The sequence below is a fragment of the Artemia sp. Qi Xiang Cuo genome, chromosome 21 (genome assembly GCF_049724085.1).
Source record: "Artemia sp. Qi Xiang Cuo chromosome 21, ASM4972408v1, whole genome shotgun sequence".
In the NCBI taxonomy this organism is placed as follows: Eukaryota; Metazoa; Arthropoda; class Branchiopoda; order Anostraca; family Artemiidae; genus Artemia; species Artemia sp. Qi Xiang Cuo.
Genome location: NC_142814.1, coordinates 34,995,887 through 35,017,120, shown reverse-complemented (window position 1 = coordinate 35,017,120; position 21,234 = coordinate 34,995,887). Strand labels below are relative to the sequence as shown.

The 21,234-nt window shown below is 35.6% G+C and overlaps 1 protein-coding gene and 1 pseudogene across 1 annotated transcript; both read left to right on the top strand.

The window, feature by feature from the left end:
* The first annotated feature begins 3,494 nt into the window (after positions 1-3,494).
* Positions 3,495-10,219, top strand: LOC148939482 (uncharacterized). Its single transcript, XM_089106890.1, has 3 exons — positions 3,495-3,605; positions 8,120-8,282; positions 10,140-10,219. Exons 1-3 carry the CDS (start codon positions 3,495-3,497, stop codon positions 10,205-10,207), a joined length of 342 nt encoding a protein of 113 aa, XP_088963016.1. The 3' UTR covers positions 10,208-10,219.
* On the top strand, positions 3,866-4,927 carry LOC148939483 (uncharacterized; annotated as a pseudogene).
* Positions 10,220-21,234: the final 11,015 nt, after the last annotated feature.

Here is a 21,234-nt window from a genome sequence, read left to right as displayed (position 1 = left end):
ATGAGCCCTTTTTCAAGTTTCTACGACAAAGATTTCAATAAAAGCTTATATGTCTCCAGGTTATAACTTATAATCCCTGCCCTTAGGGTTCCGGGGGAGTATCCTCCTCAAAAAATGGGAGACCAAGATAAACTGAATTTTTCCTTTGATTTGTGTTCTCTGTAGAACATAAGAGAGGTCACACATAAGAGACTTTCCCGTGGCATAATCTTTTTGGTTACTTAAAAGAGGCAATAGAACTTTTAATTTGTCTCTCAAATGAGCCCTCGTCCGACCTTCTAGGACCACTGGGTCGATACAATCAGCCCTGAAAAAAAAACAATTTTTGTAGATAGGAGCTTGAAACGTCTACAATAGACGGTTTGGTTTTCATTAAGATCACTTGACTTTTGAGGGGTGATTTTTCTCTTTTTCAAAAATGAATCAGGCAAATTTTCTCAACCTCGTAGCTTTTGATGGGTAACGTTAAACATAATTAATTTTATTAATTTAGCGGATGGTAACTCCCCCCCCCCATGTCCTCCTTTCCCCAAAAGCATCCAATAGAAATTTTGGGATAGTCATTTTATTCAAAATAGTCCAAAGATCATTCAACAAGGCCTTCGGGGTTAAAAATAAACCCTAGAATTTGGAGACAAGGGTTGTAAGCTATGCCCCAGGAGCATATAAGGTTTTTAAAGAAGAGGTGATCGTGTAAGCTTTAAAGGAGGCTCATTTGATCGGAAATTTAAAGCTATAGTTCCCTTTTAAGAGTTAAAAGTGATGGAGGGAAACTAGCAACCCCGATACAATTCCCGACACCTGCTTTTCTCCAAATGCATATGATTGATATTGTGGGATTTGTTCAAAATAGTCCAAAGAACATATAACAATGCCTCCAGGGCTGACACAACCCCCAGAGTCATGGGGGTTGAGAGACATAGCTAAAGTTATGGCCCATAACTAAAGTTAGAAAAGAAAAAGTTGAGAGCCATAACTAATTGGAAATGAAATAAAGGCCAATACAGATGTGATTGGATATATTTCTTGATGTGACATCAAAGCCTTGTTTATGGTGCTTAAATATTTTGTAGAGCAGGTTATAACCGTAGTATTTGCTTGCGTTTGTATAATGATTGTGTATCCCCTCACTTGCTGGCGCTTTCGCCTTTTTGGATTATTTTTACAGATAGTGATAAGAAGCGTATTATCCCTCTTCTTTAAATATGCGAAGTATATTTTGGGTATACCACCTTGGAAACGTAATACTAGAATTTCAGCCAAGTATAATTTGTGTGACCCTTTAATGATTGTTATGAAACGAAAGCACCGGTTTGCTTCATAATTGGATTATAACCATAGGCTTTTTCAAGCTATTAGCCGGCTTCTTTAAATGTATTGTTTATTTATTTTCTGTTTTAATTGTTTTCAGTTAACTGGTTTCTATGTCATTCGTATAGGCCTTTTCCTTTTTTTTCTTTTGTTTTTTTATTATCTTTTCATATACTCCATTGTGTGACAATTGAAGTACTTTGCAGCAGGAAGAAGATGGAAAGACTAGACTCTACCAGACGTACCCGACTAACCTCATCAGACTTACCATAAAGATCAGGCTTCTTTTTTATTTCCCTGTCATAGAAAAGGCTTCCCCATGTTGGAACAATAGAGTTGATTATTCGTCTAAGAACTTGGCTCCTATCAATATCAGATAACAAGGGACTTGCTTTCTTTTCACTAGTTGCTCCTGCACCTGAAGGTCTTATCTATAGAGAGAAAAAAACAAGTAAAAAAAAAAACACATTGCCAATTCTACAACACGTTGCTGACCTCTCTTATGTGTGGGAAGATACAAAAAAAGGCTATCACGATTGAATGCTGTTTAGATGCAAATCTGAATGTGCAAAAAAGTTAGATCCTAATAAGAATGTGCAAAAAAACTACAATTTATCTGACCACAAGCATAGCATATATTTAGGGGGGTAAAGCATAGCATATATTAAATACGTAACCTAATCTACCATAACCTAGCTACCAAACCCAAAAATACTGGGGTTTAGTTCCCCTAAACCCCAAAAAACTAAAGTTTAAATCTTCAGCTCCTCTCATTTAATCTGCCATCAGCAGTCCAATTCCCGTGGCCTGGTACACGTATTTTGGCAGAAACTCTCTCAAAACGTCTTTGAAACCAACTCAAGACTTCAAAACCTACTTGTGATTCCTAGAAACATCTAATAATAACATTGCACTTCTAATTACCGATTTCCATATATGTATTGGAATAAATTAATTTAAAATTAGATTCTTTAAAATTTAGTGTTACAACGTTTAAACCAAGTTTCGTGTTCAAGAGAAATCTGACGTGTCTACCCGTGAAAAAAATTAAATGTCGCTTATGTTTATAGTTGTTAAGGATATAAATGTTCTCCGGAGCACTCGCATCTCGGTCCGGGTTTTTAGAATGGTTGAGATAGGGAACGATCATACTGTCTATTATTTATATACTGTGGTTAGAAGAGAAAGAAAAATGAAGGAATGGAGAAAGAAAGTAAATGAAAATGTCTTATACAAAATTTTCATTGATAGTACTGTACGTCACCGACGATCCGCGTGTTACGCGAAGCGTAATACGCGGAAAAAAAAATTAGAATATGGTGCAATTTTTTTGTCTTTGGTACATTTTTCGTGCCATTTCTGGTACATTTTGTTTTGAAGGGTTGGCAACACTGGTCGAGTTGCTTTCTTGAACTTTGTCAATTGTTTATTTGAAGCGAGTACAATAAATCCATTGTTTATTATGATTTTCTTGTTTATATTGCCAGATGTCAGACAGTTCTCTCGTGCACTCTAGGTAACGCTCTCATTGGGAATCAGAATCATAGAATAGCAAGTAATTCTGAACCTGTAATCCTTAGCTTCAAGATAGAGGTAACGAAACTCAATCAGATCCTATTTAATTCAATTCATAGGAGAAGGGATTTATCTGACTTCTGTGAATTTTGGAAGATAGGAGAAGGGAGATGCTAATCCAGATTTTGCTCCAGGTGCGAGAGAGGCTAGAACTGCCTCTGCCACTACAGGACTGGTTTTTAGATTTATATCATTGGGTTCAGAATTTTGAAAAATTATAATTTTCATTTAACAATAAAATAGAGATAGGATTAGAGTTACATAAAGATGAACATTTAAATATAAAGTAAGAATTGGAACAAATCTTAAATTCCCTCTATTCCAGAGGAAAACTGCATATTGCTTGCTTGTCTGAATTTATTGTTATTTTCTAGTTTTTTCTCTATTCTCTATTTTTGTTTGTTCTCTAGGCTATGTACTTTTTTTGTCTTTGAAGAATTGGTACAGTTGAAGTTTTTGAACTAAGTGATGAAATTTAGCCAAACTTTATGTGAATGACATATATACAATAGAACTTCCAAAAAGCGATTTACCGACTACATTTGTCCATGCACTGTATTTTGAATTTTCGTTTTTTTTTTACTTTCTAACTTGGGATTATTTTACAGATGGAGCAAGAATCCAATCAAATGCAGTCTCGACCCACCTTGTGCAGGTCTGGCTGTGGTTTTTATGGTAATTCTGGAACTGAAGGAATGTGTTCTATTTGTTTTACGGAGGTAAGAGCGCGTTGGAGTTAAGAACTTGGGTTAATATTTATTGATTACTACATTTATTTTGAAAGTATAAGCTGAACTTAGAGTTCATTAAAATCATCCAAAACCGCAGAAGATGCAATAGAAAAGCACTGGCTAAGTTGTTCTAAAGCTTTTGTGATAATGCACCTCTGTTTGCAGATGCTGTTTATATGCTGTTTTGCCCCTGAAAATTCGGAGACATTAATATTCTGTATTTAAGACGTTACATGCTTTTCTTGAACATGCCTTGCAGATACAGCAATAGGAATAGTATGGGGTTTGTTGGCTATTGTAGTCACATGTTGCCTGCCAGGAAAAGTGTCAAGCTCTCATTATAGATAATAATTATGTTACTCTGGATTTAATTGCTAACTTATCCAGGTTGTCCAACACATCTGGTTATTTTCTCGGCTCTTTGGGTTAATTTGTTTTTGCTGTATATATAAATATATATATAATCTTATGTTATGTTATAATTGTTACATATTATATATAATAGTATTTAATAATACATGTATATTTCCATTTTATCAGAAGTATATGTTACATTTGTGCTTTAGAGAGCTCAAAACTAAATTTGTGATTTTAGGAAAGATCAAAAACGCTCCATCACTCATATCCAGTACTATCATTAGAATATTCTTCTTCTCATATAAAAACAACTGAAATATGCAGTGCAGTAATTAAAAGTAAGAAAATAACTTCCAAATTAATAAAAGATTTAGCAGGCTTAAATGCAATGCCCTCTTTTCGGCAGTTGAATAAAGTTTGAGTTGTAGATGGTGATATGGAGGGTCTATTAATTGATAGTTATAGTTTTCAGTGTTGATGACCTTGTGTTGCATGTTAAAAATCTAAAAATTGATGTTTCAATGCTTGTTGATCCAATTAATTGGAAAATTGTTATGGTACCAAGAAAGCAGCCTGTGACGCAAAGACAATTTGAAGACAGTGGGCTATTTTGGTCTTCTGCTTTTCGTGAAGATCCGATTATAGAAAGCTTATTAAAAGAAACAAATTCCAGTTTTTCTGAATTAAGAATACTTGCAAAACTGTTAGAGTTTGCTAATTTAGCTGGAAGCACTGGACTTTCTTGGTGGAGAAAAGAGAAAGTTTTTCTTGTGACCGGCGGGGTCTTCACCCCATTAAGCATTATGCTATGGCTGTTATTCACTCTGTTGCTGCAATTCAAGAAAGAGGTGCTTAAATAAAACTTGAAGGGCTAATAAAGTTGACGCTTTGTGGTAGAGGAGGTCTCAAAAGAAATTGAAGGTTTCTTAGTGATGCTAATAGTTATTCTATAGAGTCTTCGTAAGTTTTCATTTATTAAAGTTAAAAAAGTGAAAACAGTTTTTATGTATTTCGTTTTCAGTAAAGTGCAATTTATGTTCTAGTTTTGTGAAGAATTTGGGGCTGTTAGTTCTACTTATGTTAAATTCTGCTTGTTTCGAGTTTGACAGGGTTTTATATTTTAATTTCTGTTCGTTTTGGGTTTTATCTATTTATTGATGGTGACTTGCGGTAGTTTTACGCTTTTTAGATTATTTGATTTTATTTCTGCTCATTTTGGTTTAATTGTTTTTTTTTACTTTTCTTTGAAAAATGTATTTTGAATAAAAAGTTTTTTAAATTAATTTATGTTCGTTATTTCACATTAAATTTCATTATGCAGGTGTGGAAGCATTGCCTCTTGTCGTACGCCTGCCAGTTATAGCTTCAAAGTTTATTTGAGGACTCTGGGGCGTCCTAGTGTAGATGCCCTTCTTTTTTCTCCTAACCCATGTCCACTTCATACTTGAATGATTATACTGTTACCTTACCTCAAATCATCTGAGAATTTCCGTATACAGGTGTGGAAGCATCGCCCCCTGTCCTAAGCCTGCCAGTGATAACTTGAAAGTTTTCTGTGGGCTCTGGGGCGTCCCAGTGTGGATGCCACTCATTTTGCTCCCACTACCTGTTCATGCCATACCTGTGAATGACTATATTATCACCTTAGATTATGCAGGCGTAAAAGGATGGCTAGTATGTTTTGTTATTAACATGCATTATATTTGAAATTGTGTCATGATATAATGTTATTATATTTTTTTTTAAATCTTTGTTATGTAGGGTAGGGTTCTGTGAACCCTTTCCTGGTGGATGAACCATTAATGGCATAGAAGGAGAAATATATGAAAGCCCTTAGGAACTATTGTACAAATTGTGAAACTATTTGACTTTGCTAGACTAAAGGGTTGCCCCCTGTTCTCCTACTTATATGCTGTTTCTGGGGCTGTTTATGTCATTTCTTCTCTTTTGATTTTTTTAATGATTTTTTTTTCTCTAGAGGCTATAAAAGAAATAATCAATAAATACCTTAAAAGAAGCAAGAAGGCAAAAATATATCCTATAGTTGAGAAATACTTTCTTTCTTGCTATGTAAATCTTGGGTTTGGGATGGAAGGCTGTTCATTATTTTTTATGTAAAAGTATATAGATGCATATAAATATAGTACCAGGCGCACGGCGGCTTCGCCGCCGGGTCCCGTCACCTGGTAGGCTTCTATATATAGATTCTCACTGTCGCTTGTCTTCTAAACGCAGCCAATTTGAGCCTTTTCTTGATGTCATGACGTCCGAATGGACCTTAAATTAGAATTAGTGCCGTTGTAAAATTAATTTTTTTTTATTAGACCTTTAACTTTTGCCTTGGCTTGTCTTGTGTCATTGTGAAAGACACATTGCCGAGCCTTTGTTTCTTTCAATTGTTCAGGTGGTGGGACAAAAACTTCTTCTTTTGCCTCGGCTTGTCCTTTGTCATTATGATAGACATATCGTCGAACCTATGTTTCTTTTAATTGTTCAGGTGGTGGGACAAAAATATCTTTTTCTTCCAGCGATTTATCTAATCCATGTTTTTGGTTTTCAAAGGTATGGTAGGCATTGATGACCTTATCCATGTCAAAATCCAAAGCCCAATCATCATCGGTATCATTTTCAATTTGTTTGGTTTGTTTTACCTCGGATTGTCTTTCGTCATTATTGAAATACATATCGCCAAACCTTTGTTTTATGTAACAAAGGTATGGTTGGCATTGATGACCTCATACATGTCAAAATTTCAAGCCCAATCATCATCGCTATCATTTTCAATTCTGACACGTTTTGATTCTTCCTGTCCAGGTTGATTATCATTGACTCGTTCACATGTTTTGTGTCGCATATCTTCTAACCACGTGTGTCTTTGCTCTTCATTTTCATTTTTGACTTCCTCACATGTTCGGTGTCGCATGTCTTCTAACTGCGTGTGTCTTTGCTCTTTATTTTCATTTTTGACTCGCTCACATGCTCGGTGTTGCATATCTTCTAACCGCGTTAGTCTTTGCTCTTCATTTTCATTTTTTACACGCCGCCGATTTTCTTCGAACCGCGTGTGTCTTTGCTCTTCATTTTCATTTTTGACACGCTCTAATTCTTGTTTTCGTATATCTTCTAACCGCCCGTGTCTTTGCTCTTCATTTTCATTTTTGACATGTTTTTGGATTTCGACTTCAGACAATTTAGCAATGACCTTTGCTTTTGCTGCCCGTATTGGTGTTGTCGCAATTGATGGTCCAGGCTGTTGATTTTCACATCTTATAACGTTTGATAGTTCAGGTGTTGGTTCCAAAGAATCATCATTTATTGTAATTGCAACTTCAAATTTTTGTTTTTTGGGCCTTCCAATAGACATTATATTATATAAATATGCCTAATTGCTGCGTAGGAAACTCAACAATCTTATTTATTCTATGCATGACATCATATAAGAAAATATTTGTATGATGTCATAAGAAATGCTTACATGATATACTAACATAGTATATGACGTCATTTGCAAAAACCAAAATTGAGGCTCTTAACAAATTTTCTCAGATTTCCAACCTATCTAGATCGTTTTTTTTATGCAAGGATATCCCAAGATACCAATCTTCCCGATAAAAATGGAGCTGTTTTCGAGAAAAATACAGAAATATATAAATACATATACAATTATTGCTCTTTTATAAAGGTAGTATATATAAAGGTAGTATTTATAAAGATTGTATATATAGTAATACATATAAATGTATATTACATTCAAATAAGCAATCGTCAACGGTTATAGCTTTTTACGCTGCAGGATTTGTAATATGGAAATGACAGCGCATGGCCAATAGCCTTTGGGATTTGATAAGAGAAAGCCTTCATGTTGAGGCTATTTGAGCTGCATGGATTATATGGAGTATTTTAGAGTAATATTTGGTCTCTTTGGGTCTCTTTGGTCTACTTTTATCTCCTAGAGGGATGTGTCTCCTACTTTTCTGGCCAATGGTTAAATTTTTTTGCAATTTCATCTGTACGGTGAGGGTACATTCTCTCTCTACCCAAGAGAATGAGCCACTCCATATCGGTTTAAAGAATAGCAATATATTATAGTTATTTTGTAGGATTGGCAATGTGTTTTTTTTTTACTTGTTTTTTTCTCTCTATAGATAAGACCTTCAGGTGCAGGAGCAACTAGTGAAAAGAAAGCAAGTCCCCTGTTATCTGATATTGATAGGAGCCAAGTTCTTCGACGAATAATCAACTCTATTGTTCCAACATGGGGAAGCCTTTTCTATGACAGTGAAATAAAAAAGAAGCCTGATCTTTATGGTAAGTCTGATGAGGTTAGTCGGGTACGTCTGGTAGAGCCTAGTCTTTCCATTTTCTTCCTGTTGCAAAGTACTTCAATTGTCACACAATGGAGCCAAAATAAAAGCTGCATTAACTAAAAAACGATCAGAAATTAAATAAAAAAAAACAAGTTTTTAAACTGAAAGTAAGAAGCGACATTAAAACTTATAACGAACAGAAATTATTCCGTATATGGAAGGGACTGTCCCCTCCTCAACGCCTTGCTCTTTACGGTAAAGTTTTTCCCCGGATAGGGGGGAAACATAATATAGGAAGTAGGAACCTCGTGGGAGGAGGTGAAGAGTGAAGCTATTGGAGTTTGGTTACCTCAATATAGCGTTTGTTACAAATGACGTTAAAATATGTTTTTAAAATAGCAACGTTACATCTTGTACGTCTTATCGTTGATCCTTTCAGACTGACAGAAAATGAAACCTTTCGAGTCTTTGTTGTAGATACTGAACTACGAAAAAATATGCTTTTTAAGGTTTTCTAATATCAATTCAACGTAATTTATGTCTCGTTAAACGCTGGGGTTAACTGGTCTGGCCGGATAAGTAATCTCAGTATTTTACTAATATTACTAACAACTGACTGCTAGTAACTACTCAGAAAAGTCACGGGATGTCAACTAATACTACTACTAACGACTCACTGCAGCGCCAAACCCCCTGAGGCCAAAACAGCTACGCACGCTCCTCCATCCCACTGTATTCAAAATCTCCCTCTTTACACTATCCAAGAAGCCACTATTTGCCTTAAATATTTCCTTACGACATCCCCTCACCCCATTCGGGGACGACCTGCTTTTTGTTTAGCCCTAGACGACTGGCCGACGAGGACAATCTTTGGCAATCTGTCATCCTTCATCAGCAGAAACGTGTCCTAGCCATCTCATCCTTTCACTCACTATAGCCCTAGAAAGCAGGGTTGAACCACATTTTTCGTGGAGCTTACTGTTTGAGATACGGGCAGTCAATCGGGTAACCTAAATAATATTCCAAAGCTTCGGTTTTTACCAAACAATTTGATATTCTAGATGGCATTAATCGTAAAGACATTCTAAAATCATTCCTAAATTAACAAATTGGCTGCAATTTTTTAATTTAAAAAAAAAAACAATATAAAAAATGTATAAAAAGCAACTACGTATTGAGTGCTAAATACCTACGTGCTACATAGTGCTTATTTCTGTGAATACCGAATTTAAAAGCGACGAAAAAAAAGAAGACTAGTTACAGAGCAGACCCGTAAAATTATAATATTTGCTGATGATATAGTAATTTTTGCTTCTCACCGGGACCTTTCAGTTCTTTTCCAGAACCTCGAAAGTACGTTACTAGCTGTATCTGATTGGTGTTCAAGGAATTTACTAGCTCTTAATGAAAAAAAAAAATGCCAATAAATGTGATTTTTTCGAACTTGATTAGTAGTGTCACGGAGCTTCTCTCTTTTCTTGAATGGTCTTGAATTAAAACGGGTAGATCAGTTTAAATATCATGGAATTATTTTAGAGGAAAATTTGTCGTTTTATAAATACATAAAAGCACTTTCGTTAAAAACTACCCGAAATATTGGCATGCTAACTTGTCTTCGTCATTTCTTTCCTAAAGCTATTCTAAAATCTATTTACTATTCTTTCGTCCACCGATATTTTCTCTGTTGCATTTCGGTTTGGGCATCTACCTTTTCGTCTGTTTTCAAATCTCTCCAAATACTTCAGAATAAAGCAATGAGGATTCTTTTTAATGTTGATTTCAGATCTTCAGTTAGACACCTATATGGGACTTCAGGAATTTTCTCTTTGGACCAAATTCATTTAATTTCTATCTCTAGATCAGCCGTATCACCAAAGCACGAATATATTCTGCTTCGGTTGCCAGCGTTATGCTCTATTCTGCTGAGACTTGGTCGCTGACTCTGAAGGTAGATGCCATCCAGACGAAACACCTCCGAAAAATCGAACGCTCCCGATGGCCCGACAGGGTACGGAATTCAGAAATCCTCAGGTCCTTCAAACTCCCACCCCTGTCCGAGCAGCTTGAGTCTCGCTCGCTGCGTTGGTATGGTCATCTGCTCCGTCTGCCTGCCCAAACACCCGCCCGGCTCATCTTCGATTTCGACCCAGCTGCAAACGGCTGGAGGCGTCCTAGGGGAAGACTACGCACCAGATGGGTGAACGTCTTCCGTGATCGGCTCGCCTCCAGAAACATCAACCCGGCTGAAGTGACAACCCTAGCCCTGAACCGACCACTCTGGAGAAGACTGACGGCGCTGACGACTGGTTCCCTCTACGCTGGCGACGCTGCCGAGCAAGAGCTTTAAGTAAGTAAGTAAGTAAGTATTTGTCACGATTATCAATATAGTAATTTACCTGTAATTTTCTCCGGCATTTTTCGAACTAATTCGCAATTTCATAATTATCCTACTACGCATCGCTCAGACTTTTCGTGCGAAATTCGCTTCCGTGCGGGATTCAGCTTCCGTCACACTGGGCCAAAAATCTGGAACTCAATTCCAGCATCAGTTCGAGAATGCAGCAGCAAGCAACATTTTCTAAGACTGGTGAAGAAATATCTTATGACATGCTAAGCATTTTGTTCATTAGAGTTTTCTTTTTGTTGTTGTAAAATTTAGTTAGAAAATGGCTGTGTATTTTCGTTGGCAATATTTTCAGCGCTAAAGTATGCCACCAGGCATGTGCGCTGTTTTGTGACATTTATTTATGTATGTGATATAAATAAAAATATTCTACCCTAATGGGCTGATCTCTGCTTGGTAATCTGTGGCCCGGAGTTCTATCCTAGCTACAGCGAGGATGTGTGACATGCTTGCTACCTGTTCCTGAAAACAGACCTCGCAGCCGAAATGACCCATGTACCATTAAAGTCTCTGGAGGACATCCTTCTTTTATCTTCTAAATTATAAAGCATAGAATAACATACAATTAGAAATGTCCCGTTATATATATATATATATATATATATATATATATATATATATATATATATATATATATATATATATATATATTCTAAGGTAATTCTAATTCTTCTAAGGGTAAAGGCGTATATCTCTGTACACTTGATTTTTCAAATTATTTTGATTCTGTTGTTCATAACCAGCTTGTCTTTTCTTTGGCTTCTTTTGGTGTTAATTTTTCGGTTATTTACATTCTACGGTTTTGGTATTCTAATTCTTACCTCCGCCTGAAATCTTTTCCAGAAACAACTATTAAAGTTCATCGAGGCGTAATGCAGGGAAGTGTTTTATCACCAACTTTTTTCAAAATTTGTATGTCTACTGTTCTGGAAAAGATCTCAGGCACTTATTTTTCTGGTTCTACTGGTATTTCTTACATTGCCTATGCTGATGACATTCTGTTGATTAGTCGCACTAAATCTGCTCTTTCTGGGACGGTTTCTTTAGTTTCTCAGTCTTTCCTAAATATTGGTCTATCCCTGAATCTTGACGAGTATGAATTCTTATCTTACAATCTGTCTTCTTTGGTATATAATGAATTTTCTGTACTTTCTGTCTCTTCCTTTCGGTGGCTTGGTATTACTGTTTCTAATTATCTAGCTCTCTTCCGTAAACAGATTGTTGCTGATGCAGTAAGAAAAATTAAGATGCAGCAGTACGATGCAGCAAGAATGTAAAATATACAAATTGTTTTTAGTAACAAAACTTTTGACAACAGAAACTCGATTTCTCCACAACTTTACTATAAAAAGCTATCATTTTTTTACTCCCCTTCCCCCTACCTTAAACAGTATATTCTGTTGTTTTTTTTACTTTTTAGAATGTATTTAATTTTCACCAACGCACAAATGACGCTCTGGCTTTTAGATGGTCTGGGGAGGGGGAGGGGTTCTCTAAATCCTTTTTGTGTGATTTATAATATGTTGTAATTTAGGAAAGAAACATTGTAAAATAACCACAAAAAAATGGCCACTAACAGAAAGTAGCCACAAAAAAAGGACAAGGACATTTTCCAAAAAAATGCTGGGTTAGGTTTCTCCTAGTCAACAATGTATTTGAGCCACGCAGTGTCGGCTCTTATACTTACGCATTCATAATGATACCTGTTTACCAGCTCGGTCAAAATCTTGACCCCAAGTTATACTTCTTGAATTTTTTTTTTTTTTTTTTTAAGGAAACCGAAGAGCATGGGTAACTGAAAAACTGGTAACTGGCGCTAGTGTTGACAAAACAGCTATTAAAGCCATCTAGCGTGCGGCGACACTTTGCATTTATCAAGCTCCGTAATCATGTTCCTGTCAGGAACTGAGATCAAATACCTATCAATATCCGAATTTTACCCACTATTACACTGAAAAAAATGCTGATTTTGGAAAGAAGCTCCCTGCTACTTTGTTGCTATACTGTCACAAGATCCTCTCAAATTTATTTCTGATGTCCCATGTTCCCTTATTGAATTAACCCTTGGGTACCTGTTTGACACCTAATAATTCTTATTTCTGTTTTCTCCCCTAGGTGGCGCTATGATTAATTCGTCTTAATTAATATGTTTATTTTTAATGTTTGAAAAGGCATTCGTATTCTTCTTGTTTATAATGGCAAGTTTAAAAATCCTTCATTACTTTTGTTTAATTTCTTTTTTTTCTTTCGTTCGTTTTTTTCATTCCCCAGAAAAATAATGAAAATATTATGTTCTATTTTTTTTTTTTTTACTTTTTTCCTTTTTTTCCAATCTGGAATTTATATTTTAGGTCTTATACTTCGTTGGATGTTAATAATTTTCTTACTGTGACGTATGTGGATTTTAATTACTTAGACATTCAATTGCTAAGTAAATTATTGTGTTAGTATTTAAATTACTCCTTGCATTTAAATTACTAAATTTAAACTGATAATTCTTTCAATAACAAATAAAAGAATTTTTTGATTAGTATCGCCCATTATTTGTGTCACACAAAGCGACAAAAACAGAGCAGCAAACTTTTTGTACTTTTTTTTCTAGTTATTGAATAAAAATAACAGGTTTCTTACATCAAAAGTAGAGAGTTACTTCAAAACAGAAAAAATACATAAATGAATCTGTATACGAGGAAGGATATCCTCCTTCATAACCCTCCACCATAGTGCACTAGTGAAAGTGTTTTTGAGTCCAACAAACAGTGTCCCATATACAAACACAGAAGATACGGTGGGGAACCTGACCATTATCCCCCTAGATTATGTGTAACTATAAACCAGTACTCAATTTTATGTAGCCTAAAATGAATCAATTCGGTTAAATGAAGATTAAAAATTGTTGTCTATGTTAATCATGTATTTTGTACAGACAAATTGTACCCCTCATCGTTACGCCTAAACTTTTTAGTGCTTTAAAAATGCTTCTTATGTTAAATAAACGGCTTTTGTGCTTGAGCAGAAGTTCTTAAACAATTGGGACAAGACTCGCACAAGACGCAGAATAATATCTGTTCGTTTTAGGTTCTTATGCTGCACTTTAATTTCAATTGATTTTTTTTTTTTTTTTTTAACAAAAAACTAGCTTTTCCATAGCTTTCAAAATATTTCTTACATATAAATGGATATAATTTTGACGGGGGGAATATTAATCAACTATACCCCTTCAATATGCCCGAAAATTCAACTTTATTCCCTAAATCATTCCTGAGATATCTCAGATAAACCCTCTTCAGTTCCTTGGATTCACATAAAGTCTTTTGTGGTTCCAGATCCCCGCCAACATGTTCTGGAATTTTTAACTTATTATCCTCGGGCCATTCCTGAGGTATTGCAGCTATGTCCTTTTGATTATTTAGAAGCACTTAGTATCATTTGATCTAGTGTAACATCCCTCTCAACACACCCTGAAATGTTTAAACTTATTAGACTTAACCCTACTTAGATGTTGCAAATATAACCTTTTGAAAAACTTGAATGCATTTAAGGCATTTGATTTTGCTCAGCATTTTCAACTCATGCCCTAAAAGTTCGAGGTAGCCTTCCCTTTCTGCTGTCTCCCTTAACACTTCCGTCCAGTAAAAGCTGGTCCTGGGATATTGCGCAGACGCTTTTTGATAACCTGAATACACTTTTCCTTTGATTTAGTTTCATCCCCCCTTCAAATTTTCCTCAAACGTTTCTGCTTAATACCTTATTTCGCTCCTTAAATATTGCATACATGCCGTTTAGAGAACCTTGATGCACTTAAACTCCTATGATTTTGTCCAGTAGCAGTTTAGTAGTAGTATTAGCAGCAGAAACAGTAATAGCAGTCACAGTCACAATCGCAGTAGTAATAGTAGTATCGCGTAGCAGTATTTGCATGTACTTGCAGTCGCAAGTAATCAGTCAGAAGTACTCCAGATCAGAAGTAGTCACCGTCGCATGTATTCATAGTTACAAGAAGTTATAGTTAGAGTCGCAAGTAGTCACAATCACAAGTAGCTGCAGTCGTAGAAGAAACAAGCTGTTTCTACACAAGCCAGGTATTAATGGTGTTGCCAAAGCCTTCTGAGGTCGGAGTCTCCTCGAGGGCGTAGTCAGTTGGTTTTGGGGGTGGATCTGTCCGGTTTTATGATCCCCCAGGGGTTATTCTTTTACTGAAGCAACTTATTTGGTCAGTTTTGAAGGCTGTTTAAAGTTTTTTTCAATTATTATTGTAATAACAAATGTTTTTTATTGCTTTTGATACATTTGATACCAATAAACGAGTTTTACAGGAAATCTGACGGTCTTGAAGCTGATGATCCAAGCTGGTTGTCAAAGTTTCCCCTAAGCACGGGACTTTGATAATTGAAATTACCGTTAAAAATAAAGTACTTGCGTCAGAGATTGAATATTAAGCGTCTCAGGCTGTCATCTCGTAGAAAAATTAATATTGTTGGCATTATTTTAAGATTTTTTTTTACCAACCTGTTAACTCCTAGAGGGCTTTAAAGTTGAATATATATATATATATATATATATATATATATATATATATATATATATATATATATATATATATATATATATATATATATATATATATATATATATATCCATATATAGTATACAAAGGATTGTATGTAGCTCGAAGAAGCCACCTGCTTTAGAAATGTAACTTCCAACTCGATGTCGATTTCGGCGTGTTTATTTTCATCCTCGGTTTCATCAAATTGTCTGCCAACTTTGGCTACGAATTGTAATGTGGACTTTTTTCCAGCCAAATTAATCAGAACATGGTCCCCCTCCATAGCCTGACCCTGTCTGTCAGGGTCTTATGCAGGCCCCATGCTCATATCAGAGTCCGAACTGTCGTCAAACTGAGGATCCTCTGGTAAATTGTCAAAACTGACATCATCTTGAACAAACTGTGGGGATTTTCTCTTCAATGTTTTTGACTTCTTACTTGTGGCACTTTGACTTTTGTCAGGAACAGTATAATCCGAGTCAGAGCCGCCACTGTCTCGGGCACTACTCTTCTGCTACCCTTTCTTTTTTGCTCCTCTTGGCTGTGACATTTATAACGTCTTCAGACCAGATACTTTTTCCTGGGGAAATTTTAATCTTTGACACCGACGCTGTGGAGCGATATCATCTTTCACATGTCGCATACGCGCAAGCATATCTGTAACTGCTTGTCCGACTGTTCTACAGCGTCGCTTGTAGTTGAGTCTTCCCTAGGTATTTTTGCAATGCTGGCATCTTTGTCTACTGGAAATACTGAACAAGCCTTGTATTCTTATTTCATAGTCTCCTCAGATGTTGCCCTCATTTCATCCCAGTCGAACGATTAGGGTCTTAAAGTGCTCTTTGGAAACTATGGAATTGTTTGGATAGCACGTCTTATAATTTCTTAGAACCTATCGCGTTTCATTTTGATAACTGTCAAAGTCACCCTCGAAATACCCTTTCTCCGAGGGGTGACTTTGACAACTCACCCATCTCCTTCTGTTTTCAGGTAAATCCCTAAATGCTGACTGGGCGGCTTTCTGATCGTATTTACAAGCCTAGTAATGCTCCACAACAAAAAACAGTCACTTGTTATTTCCTGGTCCCACAAATTAGTACCTCTAAATGGAACGGAAAGTACTTACTTTACACAACCAGTTCACAAACAGACACTCTTTACTCGATGGACGCCATTTCCAAACTGACTGACGAAGATAATCTATAGAACAATCTAAAAAAATTTCAGATTTTTTCGTCACACCGCCTGTCGAACTTGAAACTTGAGTGCCACATAATACATAAGTATCAAAATTCCTTCCCCCTACGGAAATAAAAAATAAAACTCAAATAAAAATCTCAAATTTGAAAAGCCTTATTTTCCACGGGGGCGGGGTATTTATCAGGGGGAGTACTTTCCGAGTCGGTGTTTTCCGGGAGGGGGGGGTAAACACCGGCCACCCTCCCGCCTATGGTGATATTGGGTTGACTAGCACATCAATATCATCAGCATAGGCAAGATTGTCTAATAGCAGCCCTCCTATTGTTGCGCCACATCCCAACTACATCAGTGACAGAAAAACATTTAGAAAGAGGTTGAAGAGGTGTGGTGATAAAATGCAACCCTAGAGTACTGCTGACGAAGTTGTGAACTCTTCTGACAACCCATCAACGGTTATTACTTGGCCTCGGAACTGGTCGTACAGACTCCTGATAATTTGGACCATCTCATAAGGGATCATGCAGTGAAGGAGGATATGCCAGAGTCCTTCACGCCATATCAGGTCAAATGCCTGACGGAAATAAACGAATAGTTGGTAGAGTTCTTGGTTGAATTTGATGTATCGTTCCATGAGTTGTCGAACGAAAAATATCTGATCGATTGTTGATTTCCCAGGGCAGAGATCATCTTTCTTAATATTTGTTAATCTTTATCAATACAATAGCTATAACAAAATTCCCACTAACAGAGAGCAGAGCTCAATGGGTTGTCTTAATATATTAATATTAAACATGAAATTAGCACTTCAAAATTAATAGAGCTTCCGACAGAAATAAAATGAGACCAAGAAAACAAGCAGCAAAAGGCAAAAAAAGGCAAAAGAAAGGGGAAAAAAAGAGTGGAGGCCAGCCCAGCGCGAGTATGAACTAAACCAAAATTAAAATGAATCTAACATTCTTCAGTCCGTACATCACCACAAGGAATCACCCTCAAAACAAATTTTGTTGTTAATAAACGAATTTTAGGAGTACTTTTGGCCAGCTTAAATTAAGGGGATTCACTGTTGTCATTAGATTTTCAACAAGCAAGGAAGGAGTTAGAGCTTTTACTGTCATTACAGTATAACCTGCAAAAAATAAGCTAAGGTATCATTAGGATGTAAACATTTTGGTAAATCATTAAAGTAAATCAGAAATATTAAGGGCCCTAGTACAAACTCCTGAAGGATACCAATATTATCTAGAACTAGGGCCTGATACGTGGCCATTTATGTCCCCATGGATTTTTCGGCCATAAAAGAAAGATCTTAACAATCCCGATCTTTTACCCCTGATTCCCGTATTATTAATTTTTTCAAGTAGTTTTCTAAGATTTATCGTGTCAAATGCCTTCTTTAGGTCATAAAAAAGAGTAGAAACGTGATTCTTATAATTTAGAGAATCATTAATATTTAGTAAAAGTGCGGCAATAGCTTTTCCAGTTGAATGACCAGACCTAAAGCCAAATTGACTCTTAGAGAAAGAATTTATTTTGTCAAAATATAAAGCAACTCATTTTTGAATAAGTTTTTCTAGTACCTTCGATAAAGGGGAAAGAATAGCTATTGGCCGATATTTACTAGGATCTGTCTTATCCCCTTTTTTTAAGACTGGAAGGACTCGGGCTACTTTCCAGATTTCTGGGATTACCCCAAGTAATACGGATGTATCAAAAATATGAAGCAATGGAAAAGAAATTACACAAAAATTTTTTGAAAATATTTGTAGATAATTCGTCAAAACATAAGAAACTTCCACTTTTTAACTTCATTATTACACTCCGGAGTTCATAAGGAGTATTAGGAACAATAAACATACTAGAATTTTGAGATGGTGGACGATATCTTTTATATAAATAACGTGGACATACTGGAGTATCAAGTGTAATACGTGAGCTAATATTGGAGAAATAGTGACAAAAATATTCAGCAATATATTTTTTTCTTTCAGCTCACAACCACTTTTATTAATGATCAATTCTGAGTGTGTTGTCTTAATTTTAGTTTCAATATTTCCTTTTATTAAATCCCAGGTATGTTATGTAAGTTTTATTTCTTAAATTAATTTTCGCAATAGATTTTTTCACTTATTGTGAAAATAGTAGTTGGGAAATTTTTATATGTTTCGAACCTCTCTATATTATACTTCAAGTTTCAAGCTATCTGTGGAAAAGAAAAAAAAAGATACCATTTAGGCAAAATGCTGTAGTAGCTGTCACTTTTCTTGATTTTCAAGCAAATATAATTGTCTTGCTGTTTAAGCCCAGGGTCGGAAAGTTTCCTATATACGGGTTTCGCACAAGGCGGTTCTAATGGTATACTTTGTGATTTGATTTGACTCAATTTTTACGAGTTTTGGGTTATTATATTTCTTAAAATTGAACGTGATCGTCTCTTACTAGGTTGCTATCTACCGCTGCAACCCGGACCTGAGTCCTCATTCTTATCTTGTAGAGTCGATTTTTTTAATTAATATATTTTAATAGTGAGGTGCTTATCCATGGTTTTTTGGGTGAAAGCCTTTCCCGATGCTAAGTTTTATAAGAACAGCAAGGACCCAACTTATCTTATATTGTAATACGGTCTAATATCTTGTACAATGCATCTAAAGCACTGTTCGGATCTTCATTTTTAATAACTTAATTCCACTCCATAATACTAAGTTTTGATTTTAACCTTATTAAATTTATCTGTGAGTAAATTCTAATTTTTATAAAACTACTTTTAGAGACTATCCGTTGTGTTTTGAATTCGGACATTATAATACAGGGGTCAGACGAATATCCCATAGCCACGAAAGTGGCCTCACTTGGATCGGGTGCAAAAATGTTGTCAATAAGAGAAGAAGGGTAATTGGATACTCGATTTAGAATCAGACATACAGGGCTTATACCACATGATGGATTACTTTCTAAGAAATACAGCACATGCCTATCAATTGCTTGCTGGGTAGATGGGTGACTCTTCATTAAATTGATGTTGAAGTCACCGAGCGCCATAGGCGGCATTCAGAGATTCGACATTACACTTGACATATTTTGTAGTATATTTAGGAAATCTTCCTTACTTGATGACGGTGGTCAATACATTACAACAATTGCTAGTTTATAATCATTCAGCATCAAATATTCACCAACACAGCCCTCTAAAACCATTTCGGTATTTAGGGATAAAAAAAAATCACCTCTTATTCGAGTTTGAAAACAATTTTGTTACAATAATCCCTACAAATTACAGCCTACATAGTTTACCTACATTGTCACTGACTAGTGCTCAAGTTGTCATTGATCTGACAAAAGTTGACACTGTCATGTTGTTTTACTCATCCTATATCCTTGGACCCAAACTGTTATTGACTTTAACTTAGAACGGCGATTACCTGCCATGAACTAAGACTGGAACGAACCTATTATGAGCTCACGCTATCACTAAACCCTCAGAACAAAACTATTCTAACAAACTATCCAACTCATCCGATGATATTGTACGCATTAAAAAAAAAAAATCATCATTAATATTCATCAATAAATTTACAACAAACACTTCAATTTAGTCTTCCCCCTACGTCTCTATCTGCAGAAAAAAAACGGGGAGAAATAAAACATGAAACATATACAAACAATAAAATTTTTAACATAATACACTCACTTTACCAACCTAAACAATCCCCCCCCCCCCAAAAAAAAAAACAAAAGCTAGGCAGGGGTGTAGTAGTGGAGTAGGGGAGTAGAGAAACTGTCTTACTTGCATTGAGAAACATAATCCCCGGTAACATGGGAATCCAGAGCCATGTAGTAATCGTACAAGTTTCCGAAAATTGCAATACTAAGAACTAAGGTCACAGATATCCAAAAAGGACCTGAAAGAAATTAAAATCTTCTAGAGAGGCATGCAAAAAGTTCCCAAGTTGCAAGTAGCAGTACTCGGCAAAACTCACACAGCTGCCAACACTTTAGCAGCACAAACTGTATTGTGACAACTCTGCTTTTAGAAAAAAGTATTATTATATATACTATATAGTAAGAGCGACACGTCTCAATAGAAACCAAAACTCTTAAAAAACAGAATTTTGATACCAATAGATAAATCAAAAGAATCGGATTTTTGTGCTGATTTTGAATATATAAGTTTCATCAAGTTTCTTCTTACCCATCAAAAGCTACGAGCCTTAGAAAATTTGCCTTATTTTCGAAAAAAGGGGAAAACATCCTCTAAAAGTCAGAATCTTAATGAAAATCACACCATCACATTCAGCGTATTAGAGAACCTTACTGTAGAGGTTTCAACCTATCAGCAAAAATGTGGAATTTTGTATTTTTTTTGCCAGAAGAAAGACCAGGGATGCGTGTTTATTTTTTATTTTTTCAGGGGTGATTGTATCGACTCAGTGGTCCTAGAATGTCTCGAGAGGATTCATTCGAACAGATATTAAAAGTTATTGTGGCTTTTTTTAATGAAAACAAAATTAATTAAATTAAAAACCTTTTTTTTATTTAGTTCAAAGTAGGAGTAGGCATCGTTTGTGTTGTTGTTTTTTAAATCGTTTTCTGGTCTGTTCTGTTCTGTTTTTTTTTGTTTGTTGAGAAAATGTATTAAAAAAGGTAGCTATTTTTTCATTACCATTTTCGTTTCCGTTTTTTTTTTTTACTTGCCATTTCATTTTTTTAACCCTTTTTTATTCTGTATGTTTTGGCTGCAAATATCATCATATCGCATTCTTGTGACTTTTATTAGATTTAGATACTTACCATGTAGGGAGTAAT